Source organism: Fistularia commersonii, chromosome 25, assembly GCF_037954325.1.
Source record: "Fistularia commersonii isolate RoL2024-O1a breed Wild chromosome 25, RoL_Fcom_v1.0, whole genome shotgun sequence".
Taxonomy (NCBI): domain Eukaryota; kingdom Metazoa; phylum Chordata; class Actinopteri; order Syngnathiformes; family Fistulariidae; genus Fistularia; species Fistularia commersonii.
The window spans coordinates 2,645,448-2,672,627 of record NC_141308.1 but is presented as its reverse complement, the minus strand read 5'-3'; the positions used below and the strand labels follow the sequence as shown (position 1 = coordinate 2,672,627).

The following is a 27,180-nucleotide window of genomic DNA, read 5'->3' as shown; positions in this document are numbered from 1 at the left end:
CTTAATCTTTTCCCCCCATCCCTAAGTGCTTTGTTGTTCTTGAAGTCACTTCGAAACACTGCACACCACATCAACACTCCTGCGCCTCCAGTAACTTGTCGTCCTCTCCTCTCCTCTTTCCTCCTATTCGCAAAAAATCGACTTCAATAATGTTGTTAATGAATCCCCTTTGGCATCTGAACTTCATCGAAGGTAAAGGAAGCATCTAGAGGAAGGGCTGCATTATCTACTACCCTGTGTGGACTGGTGAAGGGTTTTGGTGCATCAGAAGACTGTTTTTTGTAACAGGGCACATCTGTTTCACAGAAGGAGCCAACGAGAAGCTGTATTACTCATTTCTTTTGGCGAGATGCTAGCTTGTGTGAAGTGCCTTCAAAACCAACACTGGCGGGGGCCAAGGGCGTTGGTCGATATATGTGTGTGTTCCTGTGTAAGTGTGCGCGCGTATGTACACACTCTGCTACCATATTCAATGCGTGTGTTTCTTTTTGAGCGTAGCCATGGTTACTCTATCTATCTATCTATCTATCTATCTATCTATCTATCTATCTATCTATCTATCTATCTATCTATCTATTTAGCTAGCTAGCTAGATAGCTAGCTAGCTAGATACCTAGCTATCGACCGATTCATCATTTTATCGATTCATCAATCCTGTCTGTCCTGTTTTACAGTATGATTCTTTTTCCTTTTTCAGCTGGCAGTCGTGTGAGCCAAGAACTTCACTACACCAGAGAGAAACAGGGAGAAGAGTCAGTTTTTACCTCACAGATGCTCATACAGACCCCCAAAGAAGAAGGCACCAATGTTCTCACCCAGGAGGCTTTGCTAGTTCACATGGAAGCCGCCCTGTCGGCCAGCAAGGTCCAGGTTTCACTTTATGGAAAGTAAGTGGAGAATGGATGTTTTTAGGGCTTACATAAGAAAAATAAAGATTGATACTATACATTTGTTCCAAAAAATGCCTGGTGTTTATGCCTCACATTGAAAATATTGGTGTTATTGTTTTCTCTCATAGATCGTGGGATCTAAACAAAATATGCTACAAGTCTGGAGTTCCTATTATAGAAAACGTAATGATCGAAAGGGTAGGTTATCACTTTTTTCATATAAACTTGTCACTTTACTCATGTTAATGATTTCTTTGATTGTTAATCAGGCGCACTTTCTTTTTCCTGCTCCTAGATGATTGACAAGCTGTTCCCCTGTATGATAATCACCCCTTTGGACTGTTTTTGGGAAGGAGCCAAACTACAGGGAGGCTCAGCGTATTTACCGTAAGTCTTGGAAAATTTAATCCCAACTTCTTTTTTCATATTGAAACATTTCATAGAGCTCTCCCTTTGTTGTCATGTGTCAATTTGAATTGCTTTAAGACGGGGAGTTTGCAATTTTTAACGCAAGCTCAATGGAGACATACAGTTGGGCTTTCAGTAGTCTGTCACTAGGTGCCGTGACTGACAGCGGTGGTCAGTAATAGAGTTCTTTTCGGGCCCAGAGAGGGACTGGAGGGAGGTGTCCTGACAGAAAAATTCAAAGAGAGAAAGTGAGGTAGAGATCCAGCCAGTGTGGAAGAGATAGAACTGCAACTAGGTGGTGAGTTGGTAGAAAGGAGGGCGGGGAGGTGGCGGTGGTGGTGGTGGCAGGGGAGGCCTTTGGGTCAGACAATGGTAAGCATTCTTTTAGTTTACGAGTGAGTGTCCATCAGTGCAGGGGCCCCGGAGGAAGGAGGGGGGCCGGCTTTGTCAGCTCACGGCTAACACTCAGCATTCTCATGGTAATGCCTCGGGCCCTCAGCTCCCAAGTTGTCCAACAAATAAAATGGGCAGTATTCAAGTATCAAGTCCCCCAAGAAAGACAGAAAGAGGCTACAAGACAGTTAAAAGTGGAGTCGGGGCGTATTTGGGCTTTTGGGGATTCAAATTTTTCCCTTCTCCTTTTTTGGACAACATTCTCTTGAGAAATTGAGTCACTGAAAGAGTTTTTTGTCGTCAGAAGTGATATTTCAATTGAGTGCTTGGTTTATAAAAGATTGTTTAGACCATAGCAGATGTTTCTTTGCAAGTAAAGTAACTGTTTATATTTTTGTCAAGAGTGGACCGTACTGTGCTCCCTGACACTTCAACCCCTACAGAGACAGGGACAGACCCTTCCACACCTTCCACTTTACTTATGTGACCATAGAATGACAGCAGTGAACGGAGTCTATGATGAGTTTCATATCTTGATTTAAATTGTACAGAGTGATAAACATCTGTCATTATTTATTTACTGTCATTGCACTCCCCACAAAGAAGAGGAGGTTTGGTCACCGGGGCCAGTGTCCCTCTAGACATCTTCCGCTTCACTTCAGCGCTGGTTTTAGATGTTAAAAAAAGGAATGAGATAGAGGGATAATGGGGCAAGGGGAGAGAGGCAGATTGGGAAAGAGACCGAGGAAGAGCGAGGGAAACCAAAAGAAAACTTTGGAGAACAAAGAGCAGCAATCTATGAAAAAACAAAAGGGGCCAAGGCCTGATTCAGTCAAGCAAAAAGTAGCTGATAAAGGAGTGTGTCTTTGCAAGCAGCAGCAAAAAAGACTCTGGTATGTGAGAATAGAAGAGGAGCTCCCTTCATGAGCCATTGGAGGGAAGATTGAGCCTTAAGTTGAGAAACATTGGAATTCTTTTATTTCCCTCTCTCCAGCGGTCCATAAGTGGTTTTGTGTGCTTCAATAGTAATAATTGTACTTGTGATAACAACTCTCTCACTTATAATTAGAAGCCTTTCAATGGATATATTAAATCTATTTCAGCGTTAAGTCGTAGTGAAAAAGCAGTAAAAATTTAAACTTTGTGGCCCATTCAGATTTGAAGTTTTCTATGCCAAGGTACTTTTGGCTGCCTAATACAGAGATTCAGTTTCAGAAAACATCAGGAGATCAGTAGAAACAATAATAACAAGGGCTTGGGTTTAAAGTACGACATCAAACTTGTTAATTTATCCTGGGAACAGCGTAGATGGTTGTTCCGATAAGTCAGCAAATACAATAACTTAATATAAAAAGCTAAATCTATCTCTTTTCAGTTAAAATGACTAAAAATGACCCATAAAATACCCAGTTTTGTTCTCCTCACATTTACCTGTTACCTTCACTGCCTTAACATCCCGCCTTCCCTCCCTCCTTATCAAGATGTTTAGGAGGCAGAGGTAATTGTTATGACTCAGTGCAGGACATTGAGAAATGAGAGCGAGCAGCCAACTACCGTGCCTATTCCCGGGGCATTGTGGCAGCGTGAAATAGGATAATAAACGCTATATTATCCTGTATCTGCTGTTACTCTCCTGCCTAGAGACGGAATTAAATGAAAGTGAAAGAATCAGAGCTTTCACACATTAAGATAGCCAATGGTGGGAAGCCTTCCTTAGAACACAGCGACAGCCGAGTACCCGTGGCATAAAGTTTCTACTTCATCAAGTACATTTTCTTTAAGAGTATGTTTGGCTTGATGCTTATCATTTGTATGTGTTTGCTTTCCAGCGGGATGCCAGATATTCAGTGGATGAATTTAGATCCGGTCAAGCTAATGGAGGAACTGAGTCAGTTCACTTCACTGGAAGGATTTAAGGAGATGTTGGACAAAGCACAGGTTGGCCAGTCATAGAATTATGCAGTTGATTCATTTTATTATTTATTGGACTCTAATCACATTTTGATATTGTTTGACTCTGTAGGTGGGCCATGCTTACATGAACAGGCCTTGTCTTGACCCCTCAGATACCGACTGCCCAACTAGTGCACCCAACAAGGAACAAGGAAAGGTGAGTTTACACACACACACACACACACACACACACACACACACACTCAAACATGCACATGCACACACTCACATATTCACATATGCACATGCATATAAAACACAAATCTATATAAAGAGTCTATGCAAATAGTTTGAAGAAGTGGATGAAAATGACAAATTAACTCATCATATTTCTGTCTGTTTCATTATCATTTGCTTCAGAGTCTTGATATTGCTGGGACCCTTCAGGGTGGTTGCCATGGTTTCAGCCGTAAATTCATGCACTGGCAGGAAGAGCTGATTCTGGGAGGGCGAGCAAAAACCACGCAAGACACTCTGCTTAGGTGTGTATGTATTGAAAAGTTGTAAGATATATCGGGAATGATTATTAAAAATAAAAATTTAAAGGTTTCCTTTTTTTTTGGTATTGGTATTGATTTCTAAAATGTATAAAGTGCAAGCGTTATTAATGCCGGGCCAAGCTGGCATCCAGTCAGTCCATCAACTTGGGAACCACCATGACTGTGGAATCTGTGTAACCCCTAATAACCCAAAAGACACATGCTAGGAATGCATTGTACCCAGAGGGATCAGTTTCCTGCATGACTCGAGTCTAGGATTGGCCAATTAAAGATGACTTACAGCCATGTAAAGCTCCCCTGTTACACATAAGAACTAAAGCAGAAGGAAGAAAAAAAAAAAAAAGAGGAAAAACACTTATATTCACATTTTTTTTAAACAGACCCAAATCTTGTGATAAGATGTTTTCCATATTTTGTGTGTTTTGACCTTTATATTTGTCATTTCATTTAATTTGATTTAAAAGCACAACCAATACAAAGTCAGTCACAGTACTGGGTCACAGCCTGGATTATGACGAGCAAAGTTCTAACAGAATCTTGAATGAAATAAGATTTCCATCCCATCTGCTAGAGCCACATTTACTCCCTTTTGAGATTTATAAACATTTCTTCCACATTTTGAGATGTACTGCTGCTCACTCTGCCGGTGCCAAGAAAACCTTTGGACATCTGGGATCACAGCCTAGAGACCAACAGACAGACAAGATAACGCCTGCTTTTAGATGTTTATATTGGCAGACTGGGAGGCAGGCAGACTGAAAAATCCTAGAAGGAATGACACCTATCCTTAGCCGTTCAGAGAAAGCTATGTTATGAATAATGACTCTGGATGTTTTTAAAAGAATATGCTCAGAATACAAACACGACGTTTTAAGTCTGTCTAACTTTTTCCCTAATTTGAATGTATCTGATTTTTTGCAGTGCGGAAGCTCTACAAACCATGTTCCTGTTGATGAGTCCGAAGCAGTTGTATGAGCACTTTAAAGATGACTATGAAATCCATGACATCAACTGGAATGAAGAAAAAGCAACTGCCATCCTGGAGTCGTGGCAAAGGAAGTTTGTGGAGGTACAAATATCATGTATTCAATGTATACTTATATTCCTACGCTTTGGTGGAGAATTAGACAGCAGTTTAGAAACCGTAACCACTGTAAACAATCAGAGGGAACTAGGAATATTAGCAGGGATTTCCTTGATTCTACGTGGCATCACTTTGTGTCCACACTTAGACACACATTTATATACATATATGCACCCCTACACAGACACACACATGTACACATGCATACATCTGCATATGCTTTGCTGGACTGACTTCCCTCAGTTTTCAGCTTCTTTGTAAAGGGTGTGCATGCTAATGTTTACGTGCATGCATGCATGTGTGTGCATGTGCTCAAGTATATGTTTGTGTGTGGTAAGCCAGTCTCTCTGTCAGAGCCCTAGTTATAGGAACAAGCTGTTGCTGTGATAGCTGACACCCACCATGGTAGGGATAAGGGAAGAGGGAGGGAGGGAGGGAGGAAAGGAAGGATAAGTGGAAAGGAAGGATATCAGACTCAGACATAAACTGACAGAGAACAAACTCCCTGAGACACTGTAGGGAACAAGAAGGAATCTATTGGTGAGTGAAAATGATACCAAAATGTCCTCAGGTAAAGAGATTTCATCCATTCATAGCACCGAAGGGAGAAAGCTGCCTCCAAAGCCATGTGATCCCACCTATTTCACCTTTGACATTACAACCTCTGGCATCTGTGCTCATTACTCCCTGGTTGTCATACATACATGCATGCAAACACATGCACATGCAAACACATAAAAACATTCACACACTTTTTTCATATATGCTACCATATTTCAAGGGGAATGTGGCATTTTTAAGCCTGAGGATATTGAAGGTTCGTCAAAATGAACAAGGGAGGTGTTGTGAAACTTACATATTGAGATTTTTTGCTTCACTAGATCTTCAATTTCTGAGTGATAGGAAAAAAAGGTGTATTAGCATGGAACACCTAATGAATGGCTGTTTGAGTGACTGACCTGTTTGAGATGCAATCATTTGCAGATATTTTATTTTACGCAGTCATTTTACTTTATTTAATGAGGCGGCATGGCGCATGGCGGTTGTCCGAGGAAGTTAACATTCCTGGTTCGATTCCCGGTACCTCCTAGCTCGCCGAAGGGAAATTGAGCAAGACACTGCTCCCTTGTCACTGTACCTTAGACCTTAGCTGCCTTCTGCTCATGGTTTACCCATGATGGGATAAATGCAGTGGTCAAATATTCGCTGATGTTGTGACATTTCCTCTTACTTAGGAGTATGTTTAATAATTATTGTTTTTATCCCTCAGGTGGTCCATCAGAGTATACCCACTAACTCCAGCCAGTCTATTCATGCTTTCTCTACCACTACCCTCAATGACATCATGAAGTCCTTCTCCGATGTCAGTGTTATTCGAGTGGCTGGAGGATACTTGCTCATGGTATGCATCGCAGTTGATGGACAAATCAATGAAAACATTCATGATTTGTTATTTTAATAATGTTTTTTTTTCTTGTGTTTTCTTTAGCTGGCCTATGCCTGTGTGACTATGCTTCGATGGGATTGTGCTAAGTCCCAGGGGGCAGTGGGGCTGGCCGGAGTGCTTCTGGTGGCTCTGTCAGTAGCCGCTGGATTGGGACTCTGCTCCCTGCTTGGACTCTCCTTCAATGCTGCTACTACGCAGGTACGACACGAAGGAAACACATAAATTGTACGACATACATTATTATGACACGACACACATCGTTTAAGGGGATCGTCTTTGATTTAAATCTCAGAGTTTGGTTCGAGACACTCAATGCAAAACTGACCCTCTGTTCTGATTCTTCTCCCATCACAGGTGCTTCCTTTCCTGGCACTTGGGATTGGTGTGGATGACATGTTTCTTTTGGCTCATTCCTTCACAGAAGCTGGAAATAACATCCCTCTCAAGGTACTTTTACAACACTGTCCGTCTTCTGTCTACTACATGTATGTCTCTCCTTCACTTTCTCTATTAACATGTATTTCTCTTCTCTTTAAAGGAGCGCACAGGAGATTGTTTGCGTCGCACAGGCACCAGCGTTGCTCTGACCTCTATCAACAACATGATTGCCTTCTTCATGGCTGCTCTTGTGCCCATCCCAGCCTTACGAGCTTTCTCCCTGCAGGTATTTTTTGTACTCCCACATGTACAATTGTAGAAATAGGCTCAAGTACAATTGCAAACCAAGAGGATACTTTGAATATCAAAGAAATAGCTTCAGATAGGTGACGTTTGTTCAGAGCATGGAAAGCCTTTGTTCCAAGTTTTATCTCTGCACCTACAGAGCCAACATTTTTGCACGTGCATGTCTGAGTGTCTGTGCAATGTGAAATAATCAGAGCAAGGAGAATGATGAACAGACAGAGAGAGAACTAGAAAGGAAAGGGAGGGAGGAGTGGATCAGTATATCACTGCCCCGTCAAGGCGGTTTGCTCTAATCTGTGACTAACTGTGGGTGGTCCACAACACACAGGAACACACACAAATACACACAGACAGTCAAACACACATTGGAAACCACAGCCAGTAAGAATGTCAGCTTCAGGGGATAAGGTGAATTGGGAGATGGTGGTGAAGGCTGATAATTTTGCTCGGATTCGCAACATATATTTTGCCCCCTGCTTCTTTCTCTTACTCTTTCTAGTTGTTTTTTTTTTTTTTTAAGCTGGCACTTTTCTTCCTCTTCTCTCAGTTTCTGCCTGGCTTGCTAAGGATTCCTGGCAGATGATTTAGAGCTTTTCCTTACTTTCTGGGCTGTGGTCTGTGATACTAAAAAAATGGACTCTCCCCAGCTGGGGTAGGGTGGCTGTAATTTCACATGCTGTTCTCTGTCTCTTCTCACTTTTTTTTTTTCTTTCCTTCTGTCTTTATTTCTCCCTCTAGGCGGCCATTGTGGTTGTGTTTAACTTCGCCATGGTGCTGCTCATCTTCCCAGCCATCCTCAGTTTAGATCTCCACCGGCGTGAAGACAAGCGTTTGGATGTACTCTGCTGCCTGTATAGCCCGTGCTCTGACCGTGTGATTCACCTTTCTCCTCATGAGCTGTCCGATTCTGGGGAGCAGCCACATACACCAACAGCAGCAACAGCTCACACACACCAGTACACTACGGGATCGACCATCACCACCAGCACCCAAATCACTACCACTGTGCAGGCATTTACACAGTGTGACGCAGCCGGCCAGCATATTGTCACGATTCTGCCACCTACCTCTCAGATCTCCACTAGTCCTCCTTCCATCATCCTTTGCCCAACTTCCCAACCACAAGGTGATTTAAGCTGTCCGAAGCTTTTGACAGTTGCTTGTATGCATATTGTTTTTCGTAACTATCAGAAGTTGAATTCAAAACAACCAATTTTTTACTACCGGTTTTATTCATCGACTCTTTTTATATTTTTGTTCCCTCAGCCATCACTCCACCACCCACCACTTCCTCTGTACTTGATCCCTATGGCTCCCAGCTATTCACTCCTACCTCCAGCTCTACACGGGACCTTCTAGCCCAGGTAGAGGACTCCAAATCGGGAAAGAAGTGTGTCCCACTCCCATTCCTCCAATGGAACCTGTCCAACTTTGCCCGAGAGAAATATGCCCCAATGCTACTCAAACCCAAGAGCAAAGCCGTTGTGGTCGTCATCTTCCTGGGCCTCCTGGGCCTCAGCTTATATGGAACCACAATGGTGCACGATGGCCTCTACTTGACTGACATTGTCCCACGTGACACCAAGGAGTATGATTTCATTGATGCCCAGTTCACATATTTCTCCTTCTACAACATGTACCTGGTGACAATGGATGGATTTGATTATGCCTGGTCACAGAGGCTGCTGATACAGCTGCACAATGCCTTTAACTCTGTCAAATATGTAGTCCAAGATGGAAACAACAAATTGCCACGTATGTGGCTGCATTACTTCCAGGACTGGCTTAGAGGTAAGACTTAAGGATTAATAATGTTGGTTTACCGATCATGCAAGGAAAACCTGAAATTGCTGACGGATTTCAAGACAATGGTGTAGCCTATTTATTCAGGCGGGTGTAGTTTAAGGAATCATGGGCTAGAATGTGCATGTGTTGATGAGAATGTGTTAAGGGTGAGTGAAAGTTCAGTCATGGTTTTTACCCCCGTTCACCTGGGCTTTGGGTGGTAGGGTAGACAGATTAGGGTGGGGTCATAGGTTATCTTTTTTGTGCGCTTGTGTTTCTGAGTGTGTGTGTGTGTGTGTGTGTGTCTGTGTGTATTTGTGTGTGTGGCCTCAGGCTAGGACACCTTAGAGGCTCAGTTAAGAGGAAGTGGTATCATACAGGGCAATCAAAACCAGCTGTAAAAATGAGACCGAAAAGGAAATGTGTTGTTTCGTCATTTCACAAATACAAAGGTCTTGTAATTTTTTGTTTACTGAATTATTATAATTATAAATGACTCACGTTATGTCATTTCTGTTTTCTGCCCCTGACACAGGCCTTCAGGCTGCTTTTGACGCTGACTGGCTGGCAGGGAGGATTACATCTGACAGCTATCGCAATGGCACAGAGGATGGAGCTCTGGCTTACAAGCTTCTCATCCAGACTGGCTCCAAGAAAGAACCTTTTAACTATAGCCAGGTATGCCAAATAGCTACAAATCCCTTTAAAAAAAGAACCCACATGTCATGCTTGTGTGGGCTTCTGCAATTTTAGTCTCTTTAACTCTGTGAATGAATCACTCTCCTCTAGCTGACCTCACGCCGGCTGGTGGACGGAGAAGGAATCATCCCCCCAGAGGTGTTTTACATTTACTTGACAGTTTGGGTCAGTAATGACCCCTTGGGCTATGCTGCCTCCCAAGCCAATTTCTATCCACATCCCCGAGAGTGGATCCATGACAAGTATGACACCACAGGGGAGAATCTACGCAGTAAGAGTCTCAATTATATTCAAATATCTCTCTTGAGTTATCACCAATGCACCATTCCACTCCATGCAGATGAATCAAATCTCCTTTTTCTTTTCCTCCTTACAGTTCCTGCCGCAGAACCCTTGGAATTCGCTCAGTTCCCTTTCTACCTGAACGGTCTTCGGCAGGCCAGCGACTTTGTGGAGGCCATCGAGAGCATACGAGCCATTTGTGATGAATTTAACCGAAAGGGTGTATTGAACTACCCTAACGGCTACCCCTTCTTGTTCTGGGAGCAGTACATTGGACTTAGGCACTGGTTCCTGCTGTCAATCAGTGTGGTTTTAGCGTGCACATTCCTGGTGTGCGCAATTCTCCTGCTCAATCCCTGGACGGCTGGCATCATTGTGAGTCAAGTGTTAACTTGCTCTTCTTTTTCCATCTTTGCCTATTTGTGTTATATTTCTTTCCTCATCCTTCTTCAACATCATTAGCCTCTTTCTCTGGTTTTCCTCTCACTTTCTGGTCAACCCTCTCAGCACAGCTCAATAACACAGACTAGGGGGCCCCTTTTTCTCCATGGAGGGCCAGTGGGCGCGGGCACACACACACACACGTTAACACAAGACGCTTTGTCATTTTAATGTGGGTTGGGCTGGCCTTAGAAAAGGAAATGCAAGGGAGCAAGAAAGGCTTTGCCCTCCTGAAGCCTCTACCTCCAAGTCCATCACTGCTTCTGTCAGAGGGAAAGGGAGAGACTTGGGGACAGGACAGATTTGCCCAGTCATGACCTTGGCCTGCTCAACCCATCCATCAGGGATGTGTGTGCGTGTGTGTGTGTGAGTGTGTGTGTGTGTAACATTTCACACATGCTGGAGAAACAAGTACCTCCGCCCCCACAAATGGGTATCCCCAACCACTGGGGAGACTGTAGGGTAGCACAACAACAGTTCCAGTTTCAGTTGGAATGTGTTTAATTTAAGTAGCGGTCCCAAGCAGCACTGATTGAGACAGAAGCACAACACAATCTTCTTAGAAAGAGAGAGATATAGTTTCCATCAACTTGCCTATGAGGTTTTCAGTCTTGAGCAGTAAAACAACTTTTATCATTCCCTGGTTAACCGTGGTGCTCCCATCGGGATCTCCTTTGTGTTTTCTAAGACTTGTTAGTGTTTGTACAGCAGTTTATACAAATAAAGAAATACATTTACTGTCATATTCAGTTATATATACGGCACAACTTGACCACTGCATTTGACCCATGAATGAACCATGAGCAACAGGCAGCTAAGGAGCAGCACCAGGGCTTCGGTGTGTTGCTCAACAACACTTCAACTGGCTAGGAGTTGAACCAGGAATCAAAACAGAAATGTTTGGTTCCATGGACATGGAGCGCTAACCACCCTGAGCCATGCTGCCCCTGACGCAGATTTTCCATTAAGACCTCACGAAATGATGACAATCTATCATTTAGAGGTTTTTTTACTATGTAATAAACCCTGATAAGTAGAATTAAGGGCATGTACCTTAGAAAAATACAGAATCTGGTGACCTGAAACAGACAGACATGAAAGAGGTGGAATGGAACACAGTCATTATGACCACCTTTGAGAGGGAGGAAGAGAAAGAGAAGGATAGTTGACTGGAGAAGGGGATGGTATGAGCCTTAGGGTAAGAAATTTGATGCCAACTGCTTTAGACCCCAAGCAAGGGTTCAAAGATTTTGCGGGGTGAAAAGGCAAAATATGTTGCACTCAGTTACAGAGTAAGGACATACCTGAACATATGGAAGCTTTTTTTTTTTTTTTGTTTCCTCTGACTTTCTTTTGTTATTTCTGAATGAGAAATGCTCAATGTTGAACATGGGTTTTACTTCTTCCTCTCACCAGGTGTTTATCTTGGCCATGATGACTGTGGAGTTGTTTGGTATCATGGGTCTAATTGGCATCAAGCTGAGTGCCATCCCTGTGGTCATCCTAATTGCGTCCGTGGGCATCGGAGTGGAGTTCACTGTTCACATCGCACTTGTAAGTGAGACTGAAACTTCGTGCTTTTGGTCTGATATGTATTTTTCTCAGTTATTTGTTATCCACCAACATACATGTTAATGTTAAGTTCCCTTAAATCCAGTGAAAAACACTAGCTCCTATGGCTTAAAACAGAAAGTGGTCGTTTTTAAATAAATGTGATTAAAGATGTTCTATGAATGTTTTATAACTCTGACGTCTTGATCCATGTTGGCAGTTTTAAACTACCTTTAATGCCTTTTATATATTCTCAAAAAGTGCAATGCAGTGATCTGCAACAAATCCAAATACAGGCATTCTGAAGCATGCCAAACCTCACCACGAGCAAGTTTTGCGTGATCGGCAGATTTCCAACTCATTTCTCCTTTTCCACCTTTTCCCTCTGCTGCAGGGCTTCCTGACAGCGATTGGCAACAGAAACAAGCGTTCGACAGTGGCTCTAGAGCACATGTTTGCCCCAGTAGTTGATGGAGCGATTTCCACGCTGTTGGGCGTTCTTATGCTGGCAGGATCTGAATTTGACTTCATCATGAGGTGAGACGCAGTAGTGTGTGTCTGTGTGTGTGTGTGGCAAGGGGCGTTCTTTATGTGCGTTTCAAAAGTCAGATGAAATGCTGACTTAGGAGCTCGTGTACACAAAGTCAGCATTTTTTTACACTCTGGCTATAATAGCGTTGACTTCCTCTGCAGCCAAAATGTTATCTTCACACAATACACTGTTGCTGTTTTACACCACTGGTGTCTGAGCATGTGTCATCTTCTTTATATTGTGTGGAGACAGTTGTCTAGCTTCCCTTTGTGATGGGAGGAAGGAGGCAGGGAGAAGTGGGGGGTCAGAGGAGTGTGCAGGTGGCCATACCATAGCCTATTTATGCTCACCCACCCACTTACACACACCTACACAAACGCTTAATCACAAAAATGCACCTGGTTCTGTCACTCTAGGCACACACACACATCCGTCTCCCCAACCTAAGTCTACAACAAATGGGGAAAACATCAAGGGTGTGTAGCAGCTGCTTGTAAACATTGAAGTGTTCTGCTACCCACTGGGTGGTGTGTGTCCCCCGTCTCCCCCCCTAACTCTTGCTCCCTCCGTCTGCACAAACACACACATACACATATGCACACACACACACACACACACACATACACACACTCACATTCATACTCACACAAAAGCATGCACGTTCCCTACCACACACTCATACATAGACATACACTTACACGCACACAAGCCCCGGAATCTGTAAAAAATCCTGTCATCTGTTTGGCATTCTCCCTCCATTTTGGGTGCCCTAATAAAAATAGTTAAAATTGAACTGGTCAGCCAGTTAGATGATCATAAGCCCACCAACAGTCTTTGCTACTCTTTGTGTGTGTGTGTGTGTGTGTATGTTCGTTCATGGATTGTGTATATATCCCGTGTGCGTGTTTTCAACCACTTTTTCATGGTCAGAGTGGAAAAAAGGCAAATAGTGTGATGTTTTTCATCTGAATGTGGTCCCAAACCAAAAACCACAACCTTGAGCTCACAGACTGCAACAGGCTTCCGTGACATAAAGAATACAATTTTTCAGCCGAAACAGAGACAGAAGTGGAGAGGGAGAAGTACTCTCAGGGTGGCTTCCTTGTTATGACATGAAGCCCTACTGGGTGGGAAGCTAGATGGGATGAATGGGTTCTTCACAATATTGAACAAGATGGTTTTGGGTATGTTGAAATAATGATCAGTTCCCATCAGCCAGTGGGAAGTTGGACTTTAATTAAGATGCTCAAAGAGGACAACTTCAGCATGCTGTGTCCATTCTATCATTTGAACAGATGTAATTTTTGAACGAAGGGTTGAGAAAGACAGTACGAGGGTCCCACTATTTGTTGTGGAGGTCTTGTGGTTGGGTGTATGGGGCACGTCAGAGTCAGCTAGCAAGGGAGAAACATAAATAAACTGCTGTAAACATCTCCCGGCCTTGTAATGCACTGAATAAACAGCACCCTTAATCCAAGATAGAGTCCCCTTACACACGTTTACATAGCATGGATGCACACACATGGTGGGTAAATATGCACACACACAGACTCACAAGGAGAAATTCACATATGTAGAGGCATGTAAACACCCTTCTGAAGCACACATACACACACAACTCCCCAGGGCCAAGCAACGAATGGAAAAGATTACAGTTTATATAAACAACAGAATTCCTAAAGCTGAGACACTGTTGGAGGTCCCACTAATGTCTCAGCCACTTTATTTCTGTCTCCGTCTTCTCTTGTTTTTTAACCATCTGAAGAAAGGAATTTAGGGTTAGAATAAGTACATGAAAAGTGAGAAGGAATATGCCAGTGCTCAGGTGAAAATGCAAATTAGAGTGGTGATCCTAGAGAATTAAATCAACTCCTATATAAAGAGCATTAAGTTGTTTTTGTTCTAAAGAGTGACCTTTGTCAATTTAAGTAGTAGTAGTAATAATCATTGTAGTAGTCCATTCAGAGAAGAGGCATGCTTTGAGAACACGCCACAGCTATTATCCTTGTCCTTGTTGTTTTTTTTTCTTCATTCCAACAATCTTTTACCTCTTTAAGTCTGGCTGGTGGTTTGCATCTCACTGTCTCCCTCTCTCTCTCTGCTTTCTGTTAGTGTTTAAGTGGAGTCCTCTCTAATTTTCTTGGGAAGGTCTTTCTTGTGGCCTGCCTCCACCCCTGGCCACTTCAGAACTCTACTGCAATGCATGCACATGCAAAAAAACACACACACACACTCACGCACACAGCGAAAAACAGAACGAAAGTCCTGTAGCAACAGCAAAGGCATCAAAGCATGTTTTCGTTGGACTGAGCAGGAATCAGATTTGCCCCCTGCCTTTAAAACACAAACACTGGGCTTTCCTCGACTTCTTCCCTTGAGCTACTTCCCTTTCTCATGTGCCAACTTTTGGCATTGTGCACAGACGTGTATCTATTTGTATTTATGTCTGTATGACAAACCCGGTCGTTGTGAAAATTATTTTACAAAAAAACTCGACTGTTTCCCACATATTATGCACATTGTGTGAAATTCTCACAGCGGATGCTATGAATCTACTTTAACCTCTGCTGCAAGATTATTACACATTAAAGTGCCTGATGTCAGTCAAATTTGATTAGTCAGCATCGGATGGACCAAATAATAGCTGTCAGTAATGTTCCTTTCTAGCCATCCGTAATTTCACCTTGTCTTGTTCTCACGTAAAAAAATCGAGTCATTGATGAGTTTCATCCCAAACATGGCAAGATGTATGATTTTATGTACTTGTGATTTTAATGGAACCATTTTTCAGTCAGGTAATCCTCGTCACTTCTTACTCCCTTTAGGTATTTTTTCGCTGTCCTGGCTATCCTGACTGTTTTGGGGATGCTGAATGGCTTGGTCCTACTTCCGGTCCTTCTGTCCATGATGGGCCCGCCAGCCGAGGTCACCCCAGTTGACAATGCCAGCCGCCTGCCAACACCTTCCCCAGAACCACCACTGCCTCCACCCATGGCCCACCATGGCTACTTCGCAGGCCATCACAACCCTTGCTCTGCCCGCCAACAAGCTTTTTCAGAGTCATCAGACTCCGAGTATTATTCTGAGATGACCACTGCATCAGGGATTACTGAGGAGGACTATAAATACTGTGATCGGAATTCATACGTTGCATTACATAACAACGCTCCGCCGGCAACATCTCACATCCTACTGGAAGCCAGCAAAAGCCCCAGCTTTCCAAAGCTCACGGTACGCAGAAACATTTTCGTTTTCATCTAAATCTATAAAGCTGTGTGTCTTGTGTGTCTTTGTTAATGAAACAAATTTTATGTGTTCAGGTGGTGAAGCCATTCAGAGAAAATGCATCAGGAACTGGTGGAACGATAGTACCGTCAAGCGAATCTTCACATAATGTACAGTCACCTCAAGCCGCCCAGGTTACATGCTGGGATGGACCCAAGCGGGACAAGCAGCAGGGCCAACCAAGGCCCAGCCAACTGTTTACAGGAAGGACATATCAAAGCAGCCATAGATTTCAAAAAGGCAGAGGACCCCAGCCAAACAGGACTAAAGGGCCGAGCTTTATCAGCAGCAACCCAATGCCTAACCCAATGCAACAAGGCTCCAATGGGCCCGTTACCATGGTTACTGCCACCGCTTCAGTGACTGTGGCTCTGCATCCGACATTGCCTGGAGCAGCGTACCAAGGCTATATGCATGAAGGTTTTGATACAGACAGCGAGTTGGACTGTTTTGAGGCTGCTAAGAGGACTTGTGGGGACAAAACAAAGTTTTCCTCCTTTAAGAGAGACTCTCAAGAGCTCCAGGACATGGAAGCACCACAGGGACAGACAGAGCACGAGCTCAGCAAAACACAAGGTGAGACCACAAGGCTTCATGGAAAACAGACATTGTGATATTTCAATTCAAGAAATGAAACACTTTCTAGTTTCGTTTTTTTGTTTTGTCAGATTAGGAATCAGTAATACTCTTCTCTCTTTGTCTGCTGCAGGTGGGTTGAAGGTCCAGGGGGGCAAAGATTGCTAGACTCTCACACCGTGTGCCTTCATTCTTTGAGCCTTTGGCTGCTACCCGGAGCACCTTGATTCTCACATAGTGTCTGTCACATCACGTCTTGAACTCATAACTGTACATAAAGTTCACACAAAAAAAGGAGGATTTATTTCATGGACTCATTAATTCCTTTTTTTTAAAACATGTAAATCTATGAGTATATATTTTAATACTAAAAAAAGAGGGAAGCTATTTAAAAGAGTACTGTATGACTTGGATATATACTCTTGTGTAAAAGTTCAGATGTAAAAGATTATTTTTGTGGGTTGGTTGATTCCCCCCACCTTGCAGTGTATAGAATAAAAAATGTTCTATATGTAAAAACTGTTCACAGAAAGTAAGATCTTATTAAGATATTAGGCTAATGAACATACATGTCAGTGTTATTTCTGTATGTGTTCTTCTTGCTGCTACACTTCAAAGTCATTATAAGTGATTTGCCTTAATAATGCAGTAACCCCCCTTCCTCCCCTTACATCTCTACACCTTTAAACTTTATACACAATATCATACTGTGAGATCTTTTGCATCTGACAAACTCTTTTACTTTTTGTATATGAAATCATCCTCTTTCAGTGTACATTGCAAAAAAACTAGAGAATGAAACCCCCCAATACTGTTTTCTTAACAGCAGTAACCACAGTGCCTTCAACATGTCCCCCTTCCCTTGACATCACAGCATTAAGAGCTCAGTATTATTGTTTTGGTCACAGTCTTGGCCAGACACAATGTTTGCCTCAGAGCAATAGTTAACCTGTTTTGTTATTTGCTACGATTGTCACCTGTATGCAGTTTACTGTGATCGGTTTGCCTACGTCTCGGGAGCTCCACAACTTGTTCATACGGTATGCCTCCCCCAGTTTTTCTGCATTTGAATTTACTTGAAAGACTCGCGCTAACTTCTCCTTCTTCATTTTCTTGCTGTCGTCGTAAGCTACCGCAGGTGAAGTTTATTGTTTGTCATCACCTTGTATAATTTTGAAAGGGAATCATAATATCCAGTGCAAAGGGAGTTGTTTTTTTTTCTTTGCTAGCTGCTTTAGGGTTGTGCTGCTTTGTTGCTGTTGTGACCCTGTGCAATTAACTCTAACATATTATTTGCCTTCATTACAAAAAAATACAATTAAGCTCTTCTCGACAGTTAATTTGTCTCTTTCAGTGATTCTGCTCACTTTCTAGTGTTTCAAAATTCACCCTTCACATTCAATATTCTTGAAATTTCCATTTCGTTTTCTTCATTAGACTTTAGGTTGTTCCTCAGAAATGGTCTCATCACTGCCAGGTGAAAATGCAGGGAAAAAGCTTGCAGATCTATTTTTTTCATATCCTCTTAAAAGTGGCAGCTTTAGTGTCTTTTCTAACAATGACAGAAAAGTTAAATAGCTATTGCGCAGTTGTGAATAATATAAAGCAAAATGGACAAGCACCCTTTACAGTTTGACCTGGCCCAATGGCCAGAAGGTGTTGTCAGTTAATTGTTTATAGGGAGGAGGTTGAGGGGAGCTCATGCATTGTTTTGTAGTTTACTTCAAGTTTAATGAAATTTCATGCCATATAAATTATTTATATTAAAATTTTATTTTTGTAGTTTGTACAGATGTTAGTATCTAGACTGAAGTTCTATTTTTAAAGAGTAAATATATATATTATATATATATATATATATAAATATATCTATTTGTTGCTGAGTTTGATGTGTTGTTGATTTGTTCTGTTTGTTTTAGGGATGGGGGCATGATTTTTGTTTGTTTCTTTGTTTTTTGTTTTGTTTTTGTTAATTTGTTCGTTTTTTTTTGGGGACAGTTGGAGGATGATAGGTAGAAGGAGTGTAGGAATGTCTCACTGTTACACCTCATTTTCCTCTTGGCCCTTCCTTCTTCTTCGTCATTTTTAAACGTTCTCCTTCATGTCTAAAACACTGTGACTTCTGAAAACTATGCTCAAGAAAACCCATGTGACCATTATTTTTTCTCACCTGCTATAGAAAATTAACTAACAAAATAAATTGAATGAAAAAACTGCTCATGTGGTCTTTGCCAGTCTTTCCTGATAATTTTTTTTTTTTGTGTTATCAAGCGCAAAATGAAAACATCATCGAGGCCAACACAAAAGGATATGCACCGACTTTCAAACTGATAGTGTTGCTGGATGAATATGCAAGACACACCAAATAACTGCATTAGTAGTGGACTAATCACAAGCTGCATTTACAGTTTTTTTTTTTTTTTTTGTTTGTTTCTTTTTTTTTTAGAAAATTGGCCTCCTCTGGTCTCAAAAATCTGAATACTAAAAAGAAGCATTGGTTCATGCAAATAAACCCTATTGGAGCAATTGGAAATTAATTGTCCCGATCATGTTTAGAGTAGAGGATGATCCAGTAAAGCCAATAAACCAAAGCAAAATACCAAGTACAGATTTCTCGTGGCCCGTAGATGGCATTATTCATCGGGTAAAAACGTCAATGAATAAAAAAAATTTCGAACGATAAACTCAACAATCATACTTGCATTCGTCTTTTGGAAGTGACTCTGCATTATAAGAGCTTTCCGTGTGAGTCTCCAAGCTATTTTTTATTTTCATCTGCATTGAGTTATGTATTTTGACTTATTCAAATCACAAATGCCACTGTCATCAAATGTTCCCACAATTTTCCTGCAAATTTATTCAAGTCTTTTCCATAAATGGAAATTCACAATGCGGTCACTGTTCCAAATAAAAGAGCAGGCTTTGCGACTGATGTGTGTACCAACAAGAAGTCTTCATTCAGTCAGTTGATCGAATTGACCATTTGGTGCTATTTGCTATCTTGATGGATCTGCTCTGCATTGTATATAAGCCAAAGAGCATGATTAGATATTTACTGTTGCTTTTCCCTTCCAATCTGGGGTTCTCCATTATTACATTGCAGAAATGGATGTTAATCAGATGTTGCACATTTTTCATTTGTGTGTGTTTTGCAAATACAAGTGCACCATGAAATCCCTTTCAGACCAATACTGAGCTGTCCAGATTTTACACTTGGATCCGATTTTTCTGTAGAGATTGAATTTATTGTAAATGTATCTCTTGACATTTCATGAAAATTGATTCAAGAACTTGGTGACTGCATATTGAACAGTATGTTACTTTTCAACTCTTAATTCATCATATGCCACAAATTAGTGGTGAGAGTCTTGGAAATTGACCCACTTGGCCCTCAGATTAATGAATCTCTGGATGACATATTGAAATCGGTCTGCCTTGATCTTATTTTTCACACACAAATACACAAAGAATAAAACACACAGAAACGCACACGAACATAAGCCTGTGTATTCCCGTATTGTTTTATATACACTACATTTTCTCATAAAAGTCAATGACAAAATGTTTAAAACTACATCAAACTTTTGAGTATAAATGCACATACTTCCCTCGAACGATACTCAAATATACACCCTCACATGCGCAGTCACATTCAACAGGCCCACCTGTGTAGATAAAAGGTGGATGTTGTAAATTCCTTTGCTTGCCACACAACAGCACCTCAATTGTCAGCCCAAGCAAAGCCGCTCATGTCTGAATCTGATACTTGGAGGCTTTTGAAGTTGCTGTCGTGCACATCTCTCCCCATGGAAACAAACAATATCTGACAAAAAAAAAAACTTTGTAGCAGAAGTGGAGGTATTTTAAAGCCAAATCCGCTTCATCGTCAATGACTTTGGTTTTATTTTTACATGTAGTTTTACTCAAAAGACCCAAACAGTTGATAAGAAATAGTTCGATTATTTCATTATTACATTTGTAAACTCTTTGGAATAAAATTGCCCGCTGAGTAAAGTCATTCAGGGAGCACATTTACTGATATGGCTCAGTGGCAAGAAAATGAAAACATTCTCTCCGATTGTGGGTCATGGGGGAGCAGCCCAGCTGGGCTCGCACAGACTAAAAGAGAAAGTAACAATCTAAGATGATTTGAGCAAGGTAACATGACCACCGTATCTGAACTGCATGCGTAAACCTGACTTTTTAACCATGTTAAAGACAGAATAGCCAAATCAGCATAGATCTTTGGAGAGAAAGAAAAACGCAAGCCATTTTAATACCAAACTGGTATTTAGTTGTTTTTTAGATGAGGGGCAGCAGGAAAAAATAGTTTGCACATACAGTAAAACACATATTCATGTGCCATGAATGTGACACATGAATGTGTAGTCAATTGTCATATTAAGCTAAAAAGCAAACATTTGCGTATTCACGCATTCTGCAATATGAAGCTAAATGACTAAGTCTAACAGTCACTTTCCATCAGCACTGCTTTTGCTGTCTAAATTCTGGCAGTAAAGTCCAGCCCTTTTAGCACCTGGATGTTTCACTATGTTCACAACCAAGTCCCAAACTGTCTGTTTTGTGTCTTAGCAGGCTGTGTACAGTGGATTTTACAGATTTCCCCTGAAAACAGCTGCTCGGTGCGGCTGAAAACACTCTGCCTAGTGTAAGTTTGACGTAAAACAGATAAATCACTGGTGCTAAACTAAACAATGATGTGAGACTTATAAAGCATTTAAACACTAACCGGAGCAGCAGTCAGGTGATGGTCCTCTGTGAGTGACACCAGACAACTATACATACATGCAGTGGTGGAAATAGTGTTTAGTTTATTTTGTTAAGTTCTCCTGCTGTTCATATTCCTTTGATTAAATCATGACCACGGGCACATTCAAAATGTACAAAACAATGCATGAAAACTAAAACTGATCTCCTAACCATGGAAACTAATCTAAAAAGAAGACGGGAAATTAAAGTTGGTGCATAAGATGAAGCATTTTACTGACACATTAAATGCCTTTAATGGGCAATCGGATATGTTTACATCCCAAAGTTGACGTTCCAGTTGTGTGTTTGCTTTTGTTCAAACAAGAGGAGGCAGCCAAATTTTAGGATAAGAGGTGTGTTCTGTTCATAGATGTTTAAGAGGAAAGAAGCTGCCTATTTCCAAAGATAATTTGTCTATTAGTAGAGGGGATTTGGATTTCCATGTCCCTTTCTTTCATTTCCTGGTCACAGATATGGAGATTATTAAACTGGCCAAAATCTGCTTCACAAAAACAGATCAAACCACCAGTGGCTGCTCATCAGTGCTTTACCTCGTTCTTCTCCAGTACACTCCACACAATGGAATACCAACATTTTCTAAACATACACAAATCTTGTTTTCTATTCATTATTTTTCATACACTCCATCCCACATCATGTAAATGAAAAGGCTTGTATATTATTATATTATGTTTTCCTTTTAATCTTAACAGCTTTGTTATTATGATGTAGATGATATAAGTGTAGCAAAGTGAGCTTATGCAGAAACGCTCCAAAGGTGAACCAAGGACACAATAAACTCCTGTGACATGTTCAAGGCATAAATTGCATTTTATTGACATGTTATTTATCTTGGGGTTTGTTCCATTTTTTAACATCTCACTGGGATTTTTTTTTTTGTGTGGGTTCTCACAGTTTTCAAGTTCTGGCGATATATCATCGGAGTAATTCATCAACATTTCAAGTGGGTAAATAAAACTAAATAAAAAAAGATGACAGAAAAAAAAGTTTTATTTTGAATGAATTATACATCCATGGGGGGAAAAATCTGGTCTATAACTTATGTCTTACATCTGCTTCCTCTGCAGTGTGATCCTCGATCCTCAGTGTGAGTGCTGTGTGTGGGCCTTGACGGCAGCTGATACTCCAGATAGCACGATCCCAGTGTGCCAACTCCTGACCTGTGAGTGTGGAGGTGAGATCAATTGAAGAAAAGAAAACACATTGAAAGAACAAAGGGCTGAACTCGTGATAATGGTATGCATGCATGTTTATGTGTGTGCACTGCTTGGGTGGCCCAAGGATGAGCACCCATTGTTGCTGGAATTCAATAGAGCTGATTAGTAAAGAAAGTGTGTGCTTTCTCGTGTGTGTGTGTGTCTGTGTGTGTGAGGGAGGGATAGAGAGATAGAGAGATAAAGAAAGAGAGACAGAGAGAGACAGATTTTTGAAAAGTGCGCCGGTATGTATGTCTGTGTGAAGAAGTGATGACATATGTGTAGATACAGTCATGATGAGCACAGTACTGTCTTGTAATAGCTGTGTGACAACTGTAAAATCAGAAAAAGACGAAAAACCAATCAAAGCTTCAGGTTGACCACACACAAATCTGATGAGTTTTTTTTTCACTCAAATCTCATGAGATGATTATCTTTCATCTACAATGCACTGATAACAGAGATTCATAATCATTCTCCCATCCATCCATCTTCTTCCGCTTATCCTGCACTCAGGATCGCAGGGGATGCTGGCGCCAAAGATTACTAATAATTGAGTCAAACATTTTGATACATAAATTCAATGAAAAGGCTTTTTGCAAATCATTACAGTCTGTTTTTCAGACGTCAATGGGGAGCGAAGAGTGGCACATACTGTACTGAATGGGGTGATCACTGAAATGTTTTATATCTATACAAAGACACAGTATATGTGTGTTTTATTACAACCCTGGCCTTAGCTTTCATATCCACATTTATGCAAACTGAAAAGGTCCTCCAAACTCTTATTGCGCTCTGCTCCAGAGTTTTACTCTGCTGCATTCTTCTAATCATCTTTCACAACAAAACATAGGAAGAGCGAAATCAATATTTACTGAAAGAGCTCTTCAATATAACAAATGTGTTTGTAATCTATGCCCTGTGTGTATGCGTTACCGTGTGTGTGTGTGTGTGTGTGTGTGTGTGTGTGTGTGTGTGTCTGAGGGACTGGATATACCTTGGCCGTGACCAGGCCCATTGAGGGGTGGCAGGAGAAGGAGAAATACAGCAATCATGCAGACAGGCAGGAGGGCCTGTATAGTGTAAACATGTTTTAAATAAACAGGAACCAGCGTAATGCCCTTTTAATTGATTCATTCTGTGCTTTGCTGTTTACAGAAGGGACTAAATATGAGCCTCGTAAGGCAAAGGCCTTATGTTTATAAGTGGTTTGTTTAGTTCAAAGAATAACAGTTTGAGCACCAGACGCGACGGTGTATCGTATGTGGCGTATTGTGCTGTAGTACTTTGAAAAATGCCTTTATTTCTTCTTTTTCATGATCTTTCTCTTCATTACCCTCTTTGTATGTGTGCATATGTGTGTTAGTGTCCATATGTGTGTGTGTGTGTGTGTGTGTGTGTGTGTGTGTGTGTGTGTGTGTGTGTGTGTGTGTGTGTGTGTGTTTCCATTTAAGAACTCCATTTTAGGGGAGAATAAAGGCACAAAAAGAGCCCTCTACAGGACCCCACTGTCTGCTCTTTATAATTTGCAGACCAGGCAGGGTATGTCAGTGTGTCTATGTGTGACTGAATTTTAAATTGCAGCCACAGTTTAATGATATGGTGGCATAGCATTAAGGGGGAGTCAAAAGGGAAGGCGGGGGTTTGTAATTAAACATATACAGACACAGACACAGACACATAGAGAGAAACACACACACATACAGAGTCAGACACACAGAAAGGGAGAAAAAGAGAGCAAGGCTAAACACATCCAAGTGGAGTAGTAAAAGCTAATGAAGGCTCAGCGCTAGACTGGCACAGACAGCCATTTCATGTGGCGAGGAAGAGAGGAGGAGGACCGGGGCAGGCTGTGAAGCCATCAGGCAGTTTCACTCGACAATAAGTCAGTTAAAAACCGAAGCTGCGGAGTGTATTTTACACGGTGTACGATTGTGATTTTTCTGTACAATTTGTCTTAGGGTCTCGCCGAGTGAGTCGTTTGCTCATTTCATAGAATCAAATCGGCAATCAAATGATACCAATACCTCATGAGTGTTGCCCTGATGCAAAATGTCCCATGTCACATGTTTTTAACCACACTTTAGGGCTCCCAGTGTGGCCGCTGTTGTGGTTTCTTTGCCCTCGTGAGTTTTCTTTTGATTACATTTTGCAAATTTATGGGTATTTCTTAGTATGGCTGTTTTGAACATGCACAGCCCCTTGTATGGTTTGTAATAAAACCAAACAAAGCCAAACCTGAGTTATAGCTATTCTACTGGGAAACACCTAAATAAATTTTGATATATTGTTTTGTACGTTAACGAGGAAAGAAAAATCCATTTGAATGAAGCAAGGCACTTCCCTTAAATCTTTGTAGCAATAAATCAAGTTTCAGTTTCACTGTAATAGCATTAAACAAATCAGAAATCTGGATAGCATCCCTTCTGTAATCAGTGAATTTGAAGTCGATCTTTGTTGTCAGCATCATTATGGTAGGGTGGTTTTGGTGTTAATGTGTTTTTCTAACTCTGTGTATTGTTGCCCAAGTCTGTCATGTCCAATGGTACAATATCTGAAACCATCAAAGTAATTTATTCATTTATTAATTTAAATTAACCTTTTTTCTTTTCGTCTTCATCTCTGTGTCTTTTTGTCTGTCCGTCTGTATCCGCAGCTCTCTCTCTCGCTCCCTCTTTAGCTTTGATGAAGTCCATCGCTGTTTCACTTCCATCCCCTAAGCTCTTGATGCCTTCCTTATGCTCTATTTATCTTTAACCTCATCACAATGTGCACTTTTATAGTGACATGACATAATTGAACGTTCTGTTTTGTTTGTGCCGTTGCATGTCTCCACATCTGCTTGGTAACAAGGTAGTATGATTACCTGATGTCATGTGGTGACATCAGATGTGGCTCAGTACTGGGATCCATCATGTAAGATAAACGATTCAAATGCATCGTATCCCCAACTTACTTTGATTGCCTGAATATATCCTACAATATACATGTTTATATACATGACGTTCCTTCTATTTTGTTTCAAGATTTTTCTCTGGGTGGAGGGTGGTGGTCCTTGGATGGACTGTAAACCTATTTGAAGCCAAATGAGTTTGAAATTTTGACCGAACACACGTGTACTACATTTCCCTTAAAGAGAGAAACAGGAAAAACAGCTCTTGTAGATTTAAATGATCAATTAAAAGAGCTCAAATACATGTCAACACCATTTATGTATCATGGTTTTGATTGGGGTCCATTTTTGTCTGATTCAGAAAAAAATTGTGTCATATAAAATAATTTATTGATTCATTTTAAAGTCATATATCTGACAAACATGCTTTAGATTCAGTTTATTTGATTACCAAAAAAATACAGGCTGAAATGCCATTCGCTTTTCTGCAAAACCAACACAAAATTAGTGAGTGTGTCATGTTTGTAAAGCAAAAACAAGTATGTTATTCCGTTTTATAATCCAAAAAATATCCTCCGTGGCTTGTGTCTCAACAAATTCGCTATTATTCTGTATATATGAATGAGATATAATGAGCAAAACGGATCACAATACCAGCAACAATAGATACACACATAATTTCAAAAATGAACCCTCTAATCTGCAGGAGGCAAAAACTAGGTTACAGGAAAACAGACATTCCTTGAAACAGGTTAAAAAAAGTTTCATCGGTAAGCAGAGGTTGTGTAACGACACACTACATTCAAAGCCTGACAATCGAAAACTTGAATCAAAATGATTGTCTCCTGTTCCTGGTCTACCCAATGATGTCATTAATTAGTCACATTAATAATAGAAGAAATAAAGGTCATGTTATGGAACATCTCTGATGTTTCATTTTATTATCCACCTGTGATGTAAAAAGTGCGCTGAGTTATTTTCTGATAATACGATAATGTTTGCCAAAGTGGAGTTTGCCACCATATAAAGCATTTTAAAGCATATAACAGGGAGTAATTCTTGCCTGCACAACATGTATCAGATTAATCTCAAAAATATACATTGTTTGGATTTCAGATTGTTCGAACTGGTTGCTGTAATTGAAGTAATGTCGTCAATGAAACAGAGGAGCTATTCCTGTAGTGTGACAGCAGCTGTGTGTATTTCTCCCACCACACTATAATCCAGTGACCAAATAAATAAACAAAATTATGGTTGAAGAAACAGATAAAATTCGCCAGCTGGGCAAATGTTGGCTGCTGTTGATATAGTGCCGGGTCTAGGTGGCTCAAAGGTGAATAAACCAGGTTTTGAGCTATTTTCTGTGTAGATGATTTGTTTGACGAGTTAAGTCATAGCGGCTTTTCCTAAATGATATGAATGATGGGGTTGGAACCAGAACTGGTCACTGGCATATTTTAACGTATGCCAACATGCCACGAATACCAATATGTTTTAATGAATGATTGTTTCTGGCTTTCGCAGTATTTCCATTTGGCTCTTTGAGTTTAAACAGAGTTTAAATACCTTCTATGACGCAAAGTATGATTAGCTATAAATTTGAAAATAAAGTCATATCATCAATCAGTCATCTCAGTTATACTTAAGGGACACAATTGCTCTTATAATATCAGCTCTTGTGTTAAGTAGTGTTTCTCTCCTATTTCCAAAGGTAGGTCCTCTTACCCCTCTCACTTTGTAGCTGCAGTGCCCTCTGCAGGGGTAAAGGAAAACTGTAAATGTACATATAA

At 41.0% G+C, this 27,180-nt stretch overlaps 1 protein-coding gene across 1 annotated transcript in view; it reads left to right on the top strand.

The window, feature by feature from the left end:
- ptch2 (patched 2) overlaps window positions 1-18,726 on the top strand; it is a 28,562-nt gene extending 9,836 nt beyond the window's left edge. The window contains exons 3-23 of the mRNA XM_086173169.1: window positions 698-887; window positions 1,019-1,088; window positions 1,186-1,277; window positions 3,521-3,629; window positions 3,715-3,801; window positions 4,005-4,126; window positions 5,066-5,213; window positions 6,499-6,630; window positions 6,718-6,873; window positions 7,030-7,122; window positions 7,214-7,339; window positions 8,098-8,485; window positions 8,626-9,150; window positions 9,680-9,822; window positions 9,934-10,114; window positions 10,220-10,500; window positions 11,983-12,120; window positions 12,512-12,654; window positions 15,475-15,880; window positions 15,970-16,510; window positions 16,644-18,726. Of these exons, the coding sequence (XP_086029295.1) occupies window positions 698-887; window positions 1,019-1,088; window positions 1,186-1,277; window positions 3,521-3,629; window positions 3,715-3,801; window positions 4,005-4,126; window positions 5,066-5,213; window positions 6,499-6,630; window positions 6,718-6,873; window positions 7,030-7,122; window positions 7,214-7,339; window positions 8,098-8,485; window positions 8,626-9,150; window positions 9,680-9,822; window positions 9,934-10,114; window positions 10,220-10,500; window positions 11,983-12,120; window positions 12,512-12,654; window positions 15,475-15,880; window positions 15,970-16,510; window positions 16,644-16,678 (4,106 nt within the window). The 3' untranslated portion in view covers window positions 16,679-18,726. The remainder of the gene's footprint in view (window positions 1-697; window positions 888-1,018; window positions 1,089-1,185; window positions 1,278-3,520; window positions 3,630-3,714; window positions 3,802-4,004; window positions 4,127-5,065; window positions 5,214-6,498; window positions 6,631-6,717; window positions 6,874-7,029; window positions 7,123-7,213; window positions 7,340-8,097; window positions 8,486-8,625; window positions 9,151-9,679; window positions 9,823-9,933; window positions 10,115-10,219; window positions 10,501-11,982; window positions 12,121-12,511; window positions 12,655-15,474; window positions 15,881-15,969; window positions 16,511-16,643) is intronic.
- Window positions 18,727-27,180: the final 8,454 nt, after the last annotated feature.